At 39.5% G+C, this 14,721-nt stretch overlaps 1 protein-coding gene across 4 annotated transcripts in view; it reads left to right on the top strand.

Annotated features, from left to right (window-relative positions):
* Window positions 1-14,721, top strand: part of mid2 (midline 2) — a 144,734-nt gene that overhangs the window by 90,569 nt on the left and 39,444 nt on the right. For 3 of the 4 annotated variants that reach the window (XM_069170436.1, XM_069170433.1, XM_069170434.1), the window contains 2 exons: window positions 6,119-6,184; window positions 8,243-8,338. In XM_069170436.1, the coding sequence (XP_069026537.1) occupies window positions 6,119-6,184; window positions 8,243-8,338 (162 nt within the window). The remainder of the gene's footprint in view (window positions 1-6,118; window positions 6,185-8,242; window positions 8,339-14,721) is intronic. The other variant, XM_069170437.1, reaches the window with a different exon arrangement.

Below are 14,721 nucleotides of genomic sequence, written 5' to 3'. Positions count from 1 at the left end.
GAGCTGCGCAGTATACAACTCAGCTGATGAAACAATTTTAAAGCCCCACTCATACCTGCTGATTTATAATAAACTGCAGGCGTCTGTGGAATGGTGGTCGCTCAAAGATGAATGAGAAACAGTGAACAGATGAGGATTGCACACACACACACACACATACCGAGCTCCAATAAGAGATGAAACAACTTCAGTCATATTTCAATTTAGACTTAAGGAATCTTCTCAGTAAATTCCACATATTCCTTATTTTTGGCATTAACACGTAGAGGTCCAATTCATCATTTCATTTTTGTCTTATCTCAAGCTGATGAGTCACAATTCAGCTCTTCTGTGGAATTACACGATACTGTACAGGAATTTGCAACCAATACTACAATAATTTGTAGACATTAGTTATCATCAACAAAGTTAAATATGTCTCAATAGAGTCCAAATATGATTTGAAATATATAGTTCTATAAATTAACAGAATCTATGTGACGCCACTATTACAGATACTCTCAAGCAATGCATCTTACATATGAGATATTAGATAAGTATCAGATTAATTTGTCAATTATTTGTTTTTTCTATTCTGTCAATTATCTTAAGAACCAGTGATACCAGTATGAATAGGGCCTCCAATCTTATCGTCTCCTGAATATTGGAGAAAAATTATCCGTACACTTTTCCTGTGTTTTTTTGAAATTATTATTAGTTGACTGGCTAAACCTGCAGTTCCCAAGCCAGTATATAAAGGCGTGATTAAACTATAATACGAAGGACATTACTATCATGTATTTCTAGAATTTTTTTTCTCATAGATTCCAAAGAGTTTGAAGCCTCTTGTGAACTCCCAATACACTCTGACTGCTATGTTTTATCCACTGCGTGTGTCAGACAGAAATGACCAAAGACATAACATCAGTAATCTTAGAGTGTGAAGTTATGCATGAGTTGTCAGATTTCCTTTTGAGTTGCCAAGATGTTTTGTGTTGCACAACTGTACTTAATCTTGTGATGCTATCTACTGAGTGACAGCTAATTATGTGGCTTCGTAGGAGCCGCAAAACACCTATAGAGTCCAGTGTGATTGCTTAAGTGTGTGTGTGTGTGTGTGTGTGTGTGTGTGTGTGTGTGTGTGTGTGTGTGTGTGTGTGTGTGTGTGTGTGTGTGTGTGTGTGTGTGTGTGTGTGTGTAAGAAAAGCCATTCTTTTCCTGAGCTTGTCTCTATTTGTTAGATGCTCATGGTTAATATACTAAATACTGTATTGATGATTTTGATGCTGCATATTAATGTTAACAGAAGTGACATTTGCAGTACTGATTTTTCTTAAAGTACTACAAATTAATTCATTTTTTCATCCGTTAAATTCTTCAGACATGCTGTTTATTGGTCAGCTGTTTCTCCAGTTGTAAGTTAGGCTTAATGAGTATGCAACACAATTAGCGCATCTCTGTTATAGGTCAAAACCTAGCTGTTCTCTCTCTTAAGCAGAGATATTGATCATATTGAACACCAGCCAAGCCTCTCGTGTGTTGTCTATGTGTTTTGTTTTTCTTCCTCAATATTAATCCATGAAACAGAATTGCACAGCTCCATCTAAAATCCAGTGTAGGCCAATTGAAATGAAACAGTGATCCTTTAAGCCCATCCAACCATATCACTGTTTTCTACTAACCCCACTTTATCTCAGTTCAGGCATCCCTAATCCACAGCATCAAAGTCCCATCTCTTTACATTCAATATCAGAGTATCAACAACCGGTGATCTGATATGAAATTGTCTAACAAAGGGACAGAAACTTGGGAAATGGTCGGGGATATGGCTTTGTCTTTATATAATATATATTTCTGTGTTGAATTTTTCTATTTCAATCTTATTCTCTCTGCATTTGTACTTGTTTCTGGGTTATTCTCTCACTGACCCAAACAAAGAATTGGGAATCGAAAAGCACACACAGCCCTATGGGACATCAAAGAGTCTTATAAACAAAATGAAATGCCAGCTTGTGTCTGGCTCCCTCGCTACTGTTCAGTCGTCATGACGGTTCATTATTCCCTTTCAAACCTATGGAGAAATGTCTTGATCCTAATCCCCTCATGTGGCAAAAAACTTGAATTACTATTGGATTTGTGTCCATTTAAGATGGTTTTTCTTTTATAATAAGCCTTAAGGGGAAAAAGCAGTAGGGATTCACAAAGCAGAGAGAGGTTGACTGTGGAAGTAGACTTGTCCTTCCCATACCCTTCCCTGGTTTCCTTCCTTGCTTTTTCTATGCGACCATATTTAAATTCCATCACAAGACTTATGACAGTATGAAACTAAGCACCCTCTAGCTGTCTGCTCCAATCTTTCGCTGCACCCCCACTGTTTTGAGATCCCTTGACTGTTCACGTTGTCGCTTGTACCTTAAAGGTCAATGAGTTCAACATCTGTGACACTGTATTCAGAGCAGCAACACTTTGAAAACTGATACCTTACAATCGCTGTTAAATTTCCAATGTTGTATAAATTCAGATTTATTATTATTAAATAGGTTCACAGGTACAATATAAATACTTTAAAAGTGTCAAAACACTCAGTTCATGAAGAAATGCGCGCAACCTTTATTCAGCAACTGAGCTGTTTGGATTTCTGTAAGTTTATGATGTCACAAACTAATCCTAATGTCATATCTTCACCCTCAGCATGGCCCATAGTTCAGCCCTTTATGTGGAAGAAAACACCAACGGTTATTCTGTCGCAGTGCCAGCAAGCTCCAAGACCAAAAAAAAAAAAAACAGTGGTTGGCCTGGGTGCACGTCACTCTGAAAATAGTCAGCCAATCAGAGAAGAGGGTCAATGACATTTATCCACCCGAAAGACACAGACCTAAAACAGCCTGTTCTTGGTAGAGACCCAGAGAGAAGCTTAAGAGAGGCAATGTAAAACTGTATTGAGATGGTTTTAGTACTTAACACTTTTTATGAATATCAAGACTGCAAATAAAATCAGACCAGTGTGAGACATGGGACCTTTTAACACAACATTTTTGCTGCATATTTATTTCTTTATGTGAAGTTGTTACTGGGGGAACACGCTTGAAAGACCCAGCCAAAATCCACAAATATGCTGCTTTCAGCAGAGATAAAAACACATTTTTTTTTTGCTTGTTTTAAGCATCCCTATTGGTCTCATTAATTGGGCCCCAGCCTGCCCGTTATGAGACAAGCGTGACTCCCCATTTGTTATACCCCGCTACAATTCGCTGGTCTCAAGAGTTTTGCCCTATGGAATATTATCCTCAGACAAAAACCCTGTTTCCCAGAAGGCTTGTGTTACTGACACGTCCAGACTCTGAAAAGCCTCTTGTTAACTGTAAAGTGAGCTTGTTCAATTCTTTCTCAAGTTTAATCTCACCCTCTTTCTCTTGCTCTCATTTCTGTCTCTGTTAGTGTCTCATTGTTTCTCTTGTACGTTGGGGACGATAAATTAATTAAAAGAAAAGACTTTGAAGTTGGATACTTTGCCTCAGGCCACTCTGTTCCATATTTGTTGTGGTGGCAGTTGCAATTTTGTTGTTACATTGTTGTAATGACCCAGAGATTGAGCTATGTCATGTTATTAGGTTGGAGATCCAGTTCAGCATAAAACCTTGTTTAAATTGTTCCCCCAAAGGCAGAATCCTGTCTGATGTGTGAAATTTCCCAATGCTTGTCCTCTTCGCTTAATGTCAGTAACTTATTTTTGTGATTACAATATTGAAATTTTAATTTGGCCTGAGATAAAAGTCCTTTAATGTACCTGTATCAAAGTAACAATGAGCTCAGCCCGTGCTTCAGGTTGGGGAGTAACACGTTACCCTGTAGTTGGATGACAATTTCAGAAACTGCCAATTGCTAAACTGTCATAGTTACTGTGACAGTTATGACTGAAGCACAACACTGACACATTTGCAGAATGTTTGGATTGTCACCTTTCATCTGTTTTTTGGTAGTTTGTGATGTAACTCTGTGTAATTTTATTGTTTAGCAGTAATGGAACTACAGTTGCAGACTTTGTGATGACTAGAGATTAAACTATGACAGCAGTCTCAAACTTGAGTCAAATGTGTGTTCAGTCAACCCTTCATCATACGCAAGTCTCCTGTAAGAGAGAGGTGTCATTTTTTTTTCTCCCTCAATCCCTCTCTCCAGTCGCTCTAGCGTCTGTAATATAAATAGGGATCTGTCCTCAGAGAAATGGATCATCTGTAAAGAAATGAGACCCAGGAGGCCCTCAACACGATGATGTCATATGAGGGGGTGTTGATCTAACCCAGGATGATGGGCTGTCAGCAGCTGCAGTTGTAACTCTGCCGAGACGGACAGAATAAGGACTGAAGTAGCGAGACACAGAGCAAGGGAGGAGACAGGAAGTCAGGTTAGAAGGAGAGTAGACGTACTGTAGAAGAGAGAAAACGCGAGTGAATGACAGAAAGACAGACGATAAGGGAAAATTGAGAAGCGAAGAGACTGAATGAAGACTAAGTTAGAGGGTCAACCAGACTGGAACTACTCTGCCCAGCTGCCCCTCTCAGCACGGGACTCGGGACTATTTCCATCCATCGAACTCCATCCCTGTATTTCCTATCATAACATGTCATGTTCAAAGCTGAATAACTGAACGAATGATATAAGCTCATGCTAATAACACTGTCAACCCCAGCAAGCCTAATCGCATGCTTAAAGCAGCTGAAATGCAGTCTATCTCTATTCTCTTCCTTACTCTGTCTTTTCTCTACCTCTCTGTCTCTCTAACTGTCCTTTTAGTTTTTATGTCCTGGAATTCCTCCTTTCTATGCCAGTAAATACATACAGCAGGTGGCAACGTTCAAACCCATGAAAATACAGCGATAATGCCCATAGTTGTCCATATACATTATTTCCACAACTGTTTGAACTTATCCTGGTAATAGCATTTGTTATAAGGTGCCACTTGATTAAAACAGGTTGCACCACAGAGACTGCAGGGATTAGTTGTCATTAAATATTTGCACCCATTTACTGGCAGATCAGTGAAGCTGTTGCATAGCTACTATAGATATGACCTGTTTATACTGAAGAGTGAAATAGGTAGTGTTTTTACGTGGAAAAAAAAATTGTACAGTTGACATATCTAACCTGACGCTTATGATTTTTGATTGACTAAGCCATCATATAATATAAAAATATGGACCTGGCTGGCAACTTCTTCCACCCATCCCACCCTTTCATGCCTCCATTCCTCCCTGTCCATGTTTTCCCCCTTTTCCATCTAATGTTTTCCTCTGCTCCAGCTTGCCACTTCTGAGTGGTTCTCGCTATCTTTGATGTCTGTTGTGTGTTTTAATGAGTTTGTTGTTGACATTTGGTTGGCCTCCCTCTCTCTCTCTGCCACTCGTCCTGCCAACTAGTCCGAGGCCACAGGAGTGTCGACACAAGTTAATCAGAGCCCTTTCTACACAAACACACAGAAAATCAAGTGTATGGTCGCTTACACTTGCATATACGACTCTTTACTGCCTTTGTCCACCCTACAAAGTATGAACTCATATCGTCTGCATACACAGAGACAGACACAAATTTATGACATTATGCATGCTCTAATCTGTCATAGATGTTTATACACAGACACCTTCTGACATGCATAAGATACAGGCAGACAGACATATGCATATATGTATAAGAGGACAGAGGAGTTTGTTTCACTGCAGTCTCAGGGGAGCAGCTGTGTTCTGATGTATTAATCATCTTCGTCTCCAGCTTGCTAATTAATGACCCATCTGTCCCCACTCACTGATGTTCCACTTCAAACTCCCCATACACACACACACACACACACACACACACACACACACACACACAGAGGGGCTGCGACACAACAACCAAATGCTCGTTCCAGTGATGCAACTCCAGCACTGCTTTCAGGGAAACATCAACAGACACTGTAAGCCCCGTTGTCTCATCTGCATTCAAGACCATGTATAAACTACAAGGAGAGTGTTTGTGGCAACTTAATCACGACTAAGTCCTCCTCTTCAATTGCTGAAGAGTGGCAGATGCTGTACGATCAGGCCTGCCTGTGTGTGTGTGTGTCTATGTGTGCACTTATGTAGGTGTATGTGTGTGTTCGTAGGCTTATCAGGTGAGCCCGGGCAGAGTGTCAGATGCGGTAATGGAGGCGTCAAAGACAAGCGCTGCGGTGAGTTCTCTGGCTGCCTTTTACCAACACCCCCCCCCCCCCACACACACCTCCACACACACACACACACACACACACACACACACACACACACACACACACACCTCCACACCCACCCCAGCCGCCCTCCTTCTCCCTTCCTCCCCTCCCTGCTGCTGCGACTCAGAGGGACACACAGGTAGACACCGGCATGCATAAGGAAGGGAAGCCGGAAGGGAGATAAGCAGGCAGATAAATAATTAAGTGGGTTCAAAGTCAAACAGACAGCAGGTCAACAGACTAAATCAGGCTGAGTGACAGGTAGGGGAGATATTGGAAAGCACAGAGGATGCCTGATAGACTGGACAGACAGACAGAGGTACAGTCAGACCTGTGGCCAGGTGCTTGTTCAGCCCGCCCCGCCTCCCCCACCCCCTCTTCACTTGCATGAGTAGAGCTACTTCAAACACCCGCCGCTTGTCTGCTGCTTTGTTCTGCTGCTTTGTTCTGCTGCTCTCTCTGCAGCTGCGAATGTTGTTGTTTTAATACCCGTCGCCGCCATCGTTGATTTTGCTTAATTTGAATGGCAGCTCTATTTCTGGTTTGCCATTTGCTTGTTTTCATTTTCATCTTTTGTACTGTATAAAGTATGTGTTTGAGGGTGTATATTTATGCGTGCGCGCGTGTGTGTCTTTTGTTTTGCATCTGACAAACTGTTGTAGTTACGGGATGTGTTTGATCATAAAAATTGCCAGTTGAATGATTTAATTTTTCATTGATCATATCGTTGATTTCATATTTATAAAGTAAATGAAGGATGATAAGATTAAACATTTTATAACAGACATTTTATTTTTATAAAACTACTACAGAAACATTTATAGCTGTTAAAAAACTATAAATTATAAAATGGGATTGAATTTTACATTTGTTATCTTACCAGCACCAAGCATTCTTTGTTTTAAATGCTGAGTTCAAGGTGTTAATGTGCCATTGCAAGACTGATATTTACTTTTTCCTTGAATTAGAAATAACAATCTTTTAAAAAATAATGGGAAAAATATAATTAAAAATGTTAAGTCTTTTAATTTAGGAAACTTTTGCGGGGGGAGTGCAGTGCTTTGGTTAGAACAAGTATTCAGGGAGACTCCATTTTTTTTCATTGTGACTGAATTCATACCTCATGTGACATTATTCAACGTGTTTTCATGTCAGGAAGAGAGTATGGGTTCGTTTTTACAGCACTGTGTCATGACTACTGTGGTAGACACTCTCCCTTCTGCACCCATTCTGCCTTACTTTTACCAGTAAGATTGAAACCTATTCTGTCTTGTTGGCCTTTAGAGCATTTGGAGCCATTAACTGAACTAGTTTAAATGACGGATTGCCAAACAACAGCACTCATTAATGTGTGAAGAGATTGTTTGAATGGATTTTTTTATGTAATAAAGAAACTCTAACAGGTCATTATCAGATGTCGAGAATCAATATGAAACGACAGAGAGCAAGGCAGTAAAACAGTGCTGTAAAATTTCCTCTTGTTGATGTTACAGCAAGTATATCTTAATAGTGACCATTTTTTCAGTATTGTGCATATGTTGTCGGTTAGAACTAAAGCCTGTATGTGTCATTTCTTTCATTTGATGATCAATTCAGTCCTAGAAGAGCACAAAGAGGATAACTTTACAGTGTTGGTCTTTAGCACCTGCAGTCCTTCCAGGTTTCATTATTACTAGAACAACACATGAATATTAATTGATGAACCAGGACTGAGTAGTTATTAGGTTGATGACAGGGCACTGATGTCACAGAACATAATGCATGCCAGAAACTCTCTGACTTTCCTTGCAGATGTGTGCAATTCAGAACTATTCATATCTTGTTTGTTCAACAAAAATAACAAATCTACTTTTTTAAGCTCAGTGTTTAAAATTTAAAGACACAGTTCGAAAATTGGTATTAATTTATCCAACTCTCTCCTGTCAATGCACACTCAGAGAAATTGTATATATACTAACCTTGTCTCCTTTTCTTGGTTTTCCTCCTCTGCCCTTTATTCCTCCTGCTCCCTCTGAACAGCAAACTCTGGAGAACAACCTGACCAACCTGGTGAAGAGGAACAGTGAACTTGAGAACCAAATGGCCAAGCTGATTCAGATCTGTCAACAGGTTGAGGTATGCAACATATTTTTATGTCCTTATGTTTAGATGTTAAGTGAGATTCAAGTGGTCACCCTTAACTGTGACTTTAAAAGTTATAAAAGAGGGCAGGGTGACCTCCAGGATTCAGCTTTGGAGCTGCTATAGATTCTTAATGAGTTGAATTTAAGTTGAAGCATTTTTCTATTTCAGACCCTGCTGATGGATCTTGACCATGACTGTACTAGTAGTAAAATAAGGACTTAATTCTTTCAGTTGCCTCCTTCAACATGCTACTGATCAAATATGAATTACTCTGAACATTTAAAAGTGAATTTCAGTTTCTTCTCGTGTGTTCATAAAAGGTCGGCATCATTTTCAGACAGATTGTAGGTCAAATACATCATGACATTATACCACAAATGTAAGCAAGACATTATTAATGACTTTAATGATCTAATTTATTCATCAGTCCAATAACTGATCTGTTGCATTGCCTTGAAAATTATTAATAAATGAGATACCAGTTAGGGTCTCTTCTTTGCAGATGGTAGCACTCCTGACAATCTGACTCAAAAATAAAGGATGGGCTGGAGTAGCTTTCATCCATCATCCACTTTCAAACCATTTAAAAGGGTATTTAGGTAATTCAGACATTTAAACGACTTTACTGTGGGCAAAGCTACAACGAGAAGGTCCTGTGTAGTACTCCCGATTTTCAAGGTGGTAACCGCTTAATGTAATGCTTTTACTGTGTTGTAAAGTCTGATTTTGTGTCTTTTGAAGGTTATTGACTCAAATATATACTTTAATACTGTGAGGATCTGCCTTTTACTTTGGTTTCCAGTTCATCTCACTTTGTTGGATGATTTTAAGGATGAATTACTGTAGCAACACTAAACAGTTTAATTCCCAGAGGCACCACCCATACAAGAAATGTATGCTCCCCAGTTGATTATGATAAGATTATCTATCAAATGGCACATATTATTGAAGCGGAAGCTTTATTTGACTTGTCACGAGCTAGTAATGTGTCACAGCCCACCCGGTTTGACTTAGTGACAACCTTAGAGGAGTGTTTGCACTCTGGTGTCCTGGTGTGAACCTCTACCTGTCTGCAGAAAAATATACCTCGGTCAGTCTTGTCACTGCTGACCTCTGCCATTTTGGCTTATGCTGTAATTTAATGGAGGCGCTGTGTGAATTCAGCCAGAGAATACTAATGTGTAGCCATCGAGTGTTGTCTCAATGGTTAAGCGTCACTAACACACACGCACACACACACACACACACACACACACACACACACACACACACACACACACACACACACAAGAACATACTTTGTGTCTTTGCACACTCCCTCTTAATAAACACCATCATTTCTCTGTGAGATCGGACATTAATGGCTGCAGAGGACAAATGCATTTTAGTGCCGCCATCACTCTGTGCGTACTTCATTTCTTATTAGATGGGCATGACTCCATTTTCTCGGAGTCACTCTGAGGTCCATGAACAGCAACTCATGCAGCAGCGCACCCAATCAAAATTAAATGATCGCTCCGTGATTCATTAAGTACAGACAAACTGTTCGTCAACAGTGCATGTGAAGAAAAAAAAAATCTGTCTTCTTTTGACTTTGTCTGCATACAAATGTTGTGCTACCGCCAACAACAACAGCGAAATCTCATCAGTTATTCATCAAAAAGTAATGAGGAACGATAGCATGGGGGAGAACATGCTCCACTGACTCTTAAGCAAATTATTAAAATACCGCCGTGTTTGTACTCACTACAAGCTATTCTCCTATGTGATGTCAATGTCAAAAGACTAGTTTCATTATTTAGAGGAGGGATGAGGGACTGAAATGTTTACAGGTGAGGTCACATTAATGCATAGTGGCTCCTTACTAGTGGCAGGAGGACAGAGGAGGACAAATGAGGAGAAGATGTTGGTGGAAATGTAGAGACAGGAGAGGAGGTGGAGGAGCTGCAAAGGAAAGTGGGTAGTAAATGAAAGGGTTGGAAGAGAAAGCAGTAAAGAGGACAAGTGTTAGCGTGACTACCAAGGATCTTTTTGACCGAAACAGACCAAGGCACCGCGCCGAAGAAAATACTCAGCAATAATGCATACAACACAAAGAGGGAATACAAAAAGCGAGTTTTAGTGGAGTGAGGGAAGTGTGTGCAAAATAAGAAATCTCTGAAGTTGCTTTAAGTGTGACCTGAATTCTTCTCCCCCTTGTTTGCATCATACTGTATTGGTGCCGATATGATCAAACACAGTGTGAAACAGCTTCCAGTGTGTCAGCACACACAGCAGCGATGCAGCCATGTTCTCCGGGGGGTTCACTCCGGGGAGTTATCTTTTCTTCAGTCTTAGAAAAGATGCACTGACTTGATGATGTGGAGGATGCTTCTTTCTTGGGAAACCTCTATCCTTATCACAAAATTTGGTGCAGAATTCTTGTGCTTAATGACGTTCTTGAAAACACTGAGTGAATGGTATGATTCATGGGCATTTGAAATCCTTGTTGTTGAGCTAACACGCATCCCTGTTATTCATCTACTGGATATTAATAGTCAGCGAGGCTGTTTGGTAAAAAGCATTTTCCCTAAAAAAACACTTTAATATTTGATATTGACAAAGCAATGAATGAAACTAAATGCAGAGCCAGAGTGAAAGCTGAGATGATAATCACAATCATGCTGGTACATGTGTTACCAAAGCTCTTCTTTTCTCTCTCCGCTCTCCACTCACCCCCAACCGGGCAAAGCAGATGGCCGCCCATCTCCGAGCCAGGTTCTGTCAGAGGTTTCTTCCTCTTAAATCTCCTCCTGTTTTTTTTTTTTTACTTCTACTGTTGTTGGTTTTTTTCTTCCTGTTAAAAGGACATTTTTCCTTCCCTTAGCCAGAGGTTTTCTTCCTGTTAAAAGGGAGTTTTTGCTTCCAGCTATCATCCTTTCAAAATTGTTAAATTGTTGGGTTCCTTTGTGTTGGATGGTTTTGTAGAAAAGACCTTACTATGTTAAGTGCCCTGAAATGACATGTGTTGTCATTTAATGCTTTGTAAATAAATGTAATTTAATTACCTGATACCTGCACATTGTGTGCCTCATTCACAAAATACCTATTAAGCTATTTTTTTTTATAAAAGTAATAGATTATTTTATAACATTTGGCAAGTCACTGTTTGTAAAACCAAAACTTTTGCCCCATTTTCTGATTTGTTTTGTAAAGTTTAATACTACAGTTAGTTCTGTGTAAACCACCATGTTCATTTTGCAGTATTAAAAGTTTTTTACACTGTTCAAATGGACATTTCAAAGGATGCACTGATTCTGTTGTTACAAGTTATACAAGGTTTGAGCATATTTCCATTTAATTCCCAAAGAGCTCCCGCTTTTTCATACTTATATAATACCTCTTTAAAGGCCTATGCCCTTGAGACATGAAACTTTGTCAGTGTAGGCAAGCTCTTGCATTTAACATCCCTCTCCTCTGAATTAATCTTGTAACTTGACAGTTGATCAGTTTTTCTCTCTTTCTGTCCCACTTCATTTTACCCTTACTCGATTTTTGTCCTCCCTCAGTCAGGTCGCGGTTCGGCTACCCTTCATGAAACAGAGTTTGTGTTGTCACAAGGTGCATTTACCGGCAGCTTTACGAAGAACGAACTTGCTAATAAGGCAAAGGTAGTCTGGCTCACGGTAGGGAAGCAACGCCCAGACGCAACTAATGCGGAGTAAGCATTGTTTGAGGAAGCAGTCAAAGCAGCAGTCAGTGTTATCAACCCCGAGGATCGCTGTTTAAAGATGTGTGTTTTAGGACTGATGGAAAAATGAAAGAATCACATCAGACATAAGCCTTGTGTGGGTTTAAATGCTAGTCTTCTGATTAAACATTGAGCTGTAAGTTATTAGCCAGGACCTGTCGAGGTGTGTGTACATTGAAGCTGATCCCACTGTGTGCAGAATATGAATCAGCTGTGTGGAGATGGCTGTAATGCTGCCTAATCCTTTGTATCAGGTCTCATCTCGCCTCTCTTTACCTTTCATCTGAAGCATCAGGGAGATCGAACAGTCTGCTGGAGTTGTTTGTTTTTGCTTATGTATATTTCTAAAGCCATTTGTAGTTCTACTTCTAGCCATAGATGAGAACATGGCAGCAGTGTGCTAATGGCATATAATATAATTAAAGTCTTGCCGTTATACAGTCACTAGTCTATGTTTGAGCTTTAAACACATATCCTCAGTGTGTTTTATAAATCCGTGTTAGTTATCATCCATCCTTCCATCAAGGCCATCCTTTATATTTACAACATTTTAGCCAAAGGACAAATAATGTGTCAACAATGAAGAAAGAAACAACAGCCACGGTAGCAGCTCTTTGAGGCTATACTTAGACATACTGCTGACATGCTCATGTTTATCAGACGTCATGTTTGACATGTCCACCATCCAATAAGTTCTCCAACCCATACAATCAAATAGGTTGTTTTTTGCCGACCCTCAAGCACACAGGTGTTTCATGGCACCTCTGATTATATTTAGGCTCAAAAAACACTTGGCTAAGGGCAGGGGGAAAAAAACATGGATAATAGGCAGGAAATCAAGTGAAATAAAGTATATCTGGTTAGCATAAAGAGGCTCAAAGACTTTGTCGGCTTATAAAGCCAGACTTCAAAATCTTTGCCAGCAAAGCGTTTCCAATTATCACCTCTTTTTGACATAACATCCGTGATATATGTCTCCCAGTTGCATACATAAGGCCATTCTTCCCTGTTTTAGAGCCAGGTGTCATTCAGATGTCATGAATCCCAGGGAACTATCCCAGAATCTGGACAGCACCAGAGATAAAGCTGTCAGACTGAATCCCTGCATCTGTTTGAGGATATTGTGTTTGAGGGAAGGAGGCAAGGGAGGAACAGTGAGAGTGAGAAAAAAGTGGTCAGTGAAAAGTACAGAATTGGGGTCAGTCAAACAGAAAGAAGACGAAACAAGTGAAGAGAAGTGGGAGTCATGAGGCAGGCAGTGGAATGAGCACAGAATGCATTCAAGATGTAAGAGTTTTAGTGTGAGCAAGAGGTTAACAGCTGTTCTGAACCGGGACCAGAACTCAGAGTTTGGACCGGGAGCCCTTTTGGCTCGAGTAAGTCATTCTGGGAGCCATACATTGTTCTGTTTGTGCTTGTTCTGCAGTTGTGACCTTGGATGTTGATTCGATGAGTTTACATTTTAATGACTGTTCGAAAATCCTGACATATCCCCAAAATTGACGTGACTTTATAGCAAACAGCATCTAAATGATTTCCTTCTTGATCATTTATAAAATAATCAAATTAATTAACAGTCTCCTGCTTTTCAACGTTTGTTTTTGGAAAATTGTTTTTTTTTCCGAAGAGTCAACACTTGTTTGACTAATGCTGTTGGAAATGATTTGCAAAAGTTGAAGGCGAAACATGAAATAGTGTCAGTTCAATTAAAGCAGAATGTAAATATCACATTACTGTACTTTGTGTGTAAGTCACATGTAATGTGATTCGGCTGGACTGTGCTTATAAACTACAAATTAAATGGGATTGGGATTTTGGTCATCTGACACCAGACAAGAAGACTGATATTTGTTAAAACTCATGAATCGAATCCTACATTTTGAAACGCAACCAGTTCAACTACAACTGAAAGGACGCCACATCTTCTGTAATTTTGTCTGACTGACCCTGTAGAAAGATGTTACCAGGCTTTCACATTATTCACTCTTTCTTTTTAATTTAAAATACACCTAAATTTCAGAAAAACCTTTTCCATTACATGAAAATATTGCATTTACTTTCTGTATCTACTCCTTCCAGCACTTCTTGGACCAGTATAAAGCAAAGACCAAGAAATAATTTGAATTAAGACTTTTAATTTAAGTCTATAATGTGTCTATGTAAATCAGTTCATATACCTGCCACGGTTTGTACGTGGTGAAACTTTGGGATTTGGACGAGAATTTAAAATAAAGTCATGCGGGTGTGAACAATGCCTGTTAACACAGCTGGAGTTTGTAAAGATTTAAAGTTTAAGAAAATATGTTCGTATTTGTTATGTCCGGGTGGGAAGGTAATTTATTGTTATTATGGTGATGCAGCTGAGAGTTTTTTGTGACAAATTCACAGCATTTTTGAGACTGAATGAGCATTGCAGCATCATTAAATCTCACACAATTCAGCTCATTTCTCTGGAGTCGACCAATTTCCTCAAAATCACAGCATAGTGAGGAATTACAATGTTGAATCATAATATCAGGGGAATTTAAGAAGCAAAGACTCAATTTGAGTCTGCATGATTGACACATAGAAAGTCACAATTATTTGCTGAAACAGTTGTCAGTCATTTTTAACTGGCAAAAATCATCTATATGCTGTAACTGTT

This window comes from Embiotoca jacksoni, unplaced genomic scaffold (genome assembly GCF_022577435.1).
Source record: "Embiotoca jacksoni isolate LCO1_2020_lvr unplaced genomic scaffold, fEmbJac1.0.p SCAF_5, whole genome shotgun sequence".
NCBI lineage: Eukaryota > Metazoa > Chordata > Actinopteri > Embiotocidae > Embiotoca > Embiotoca jacksoni.
This window is presented reverse-complemented; position numbering and strand designations above follow the sequence as displayed.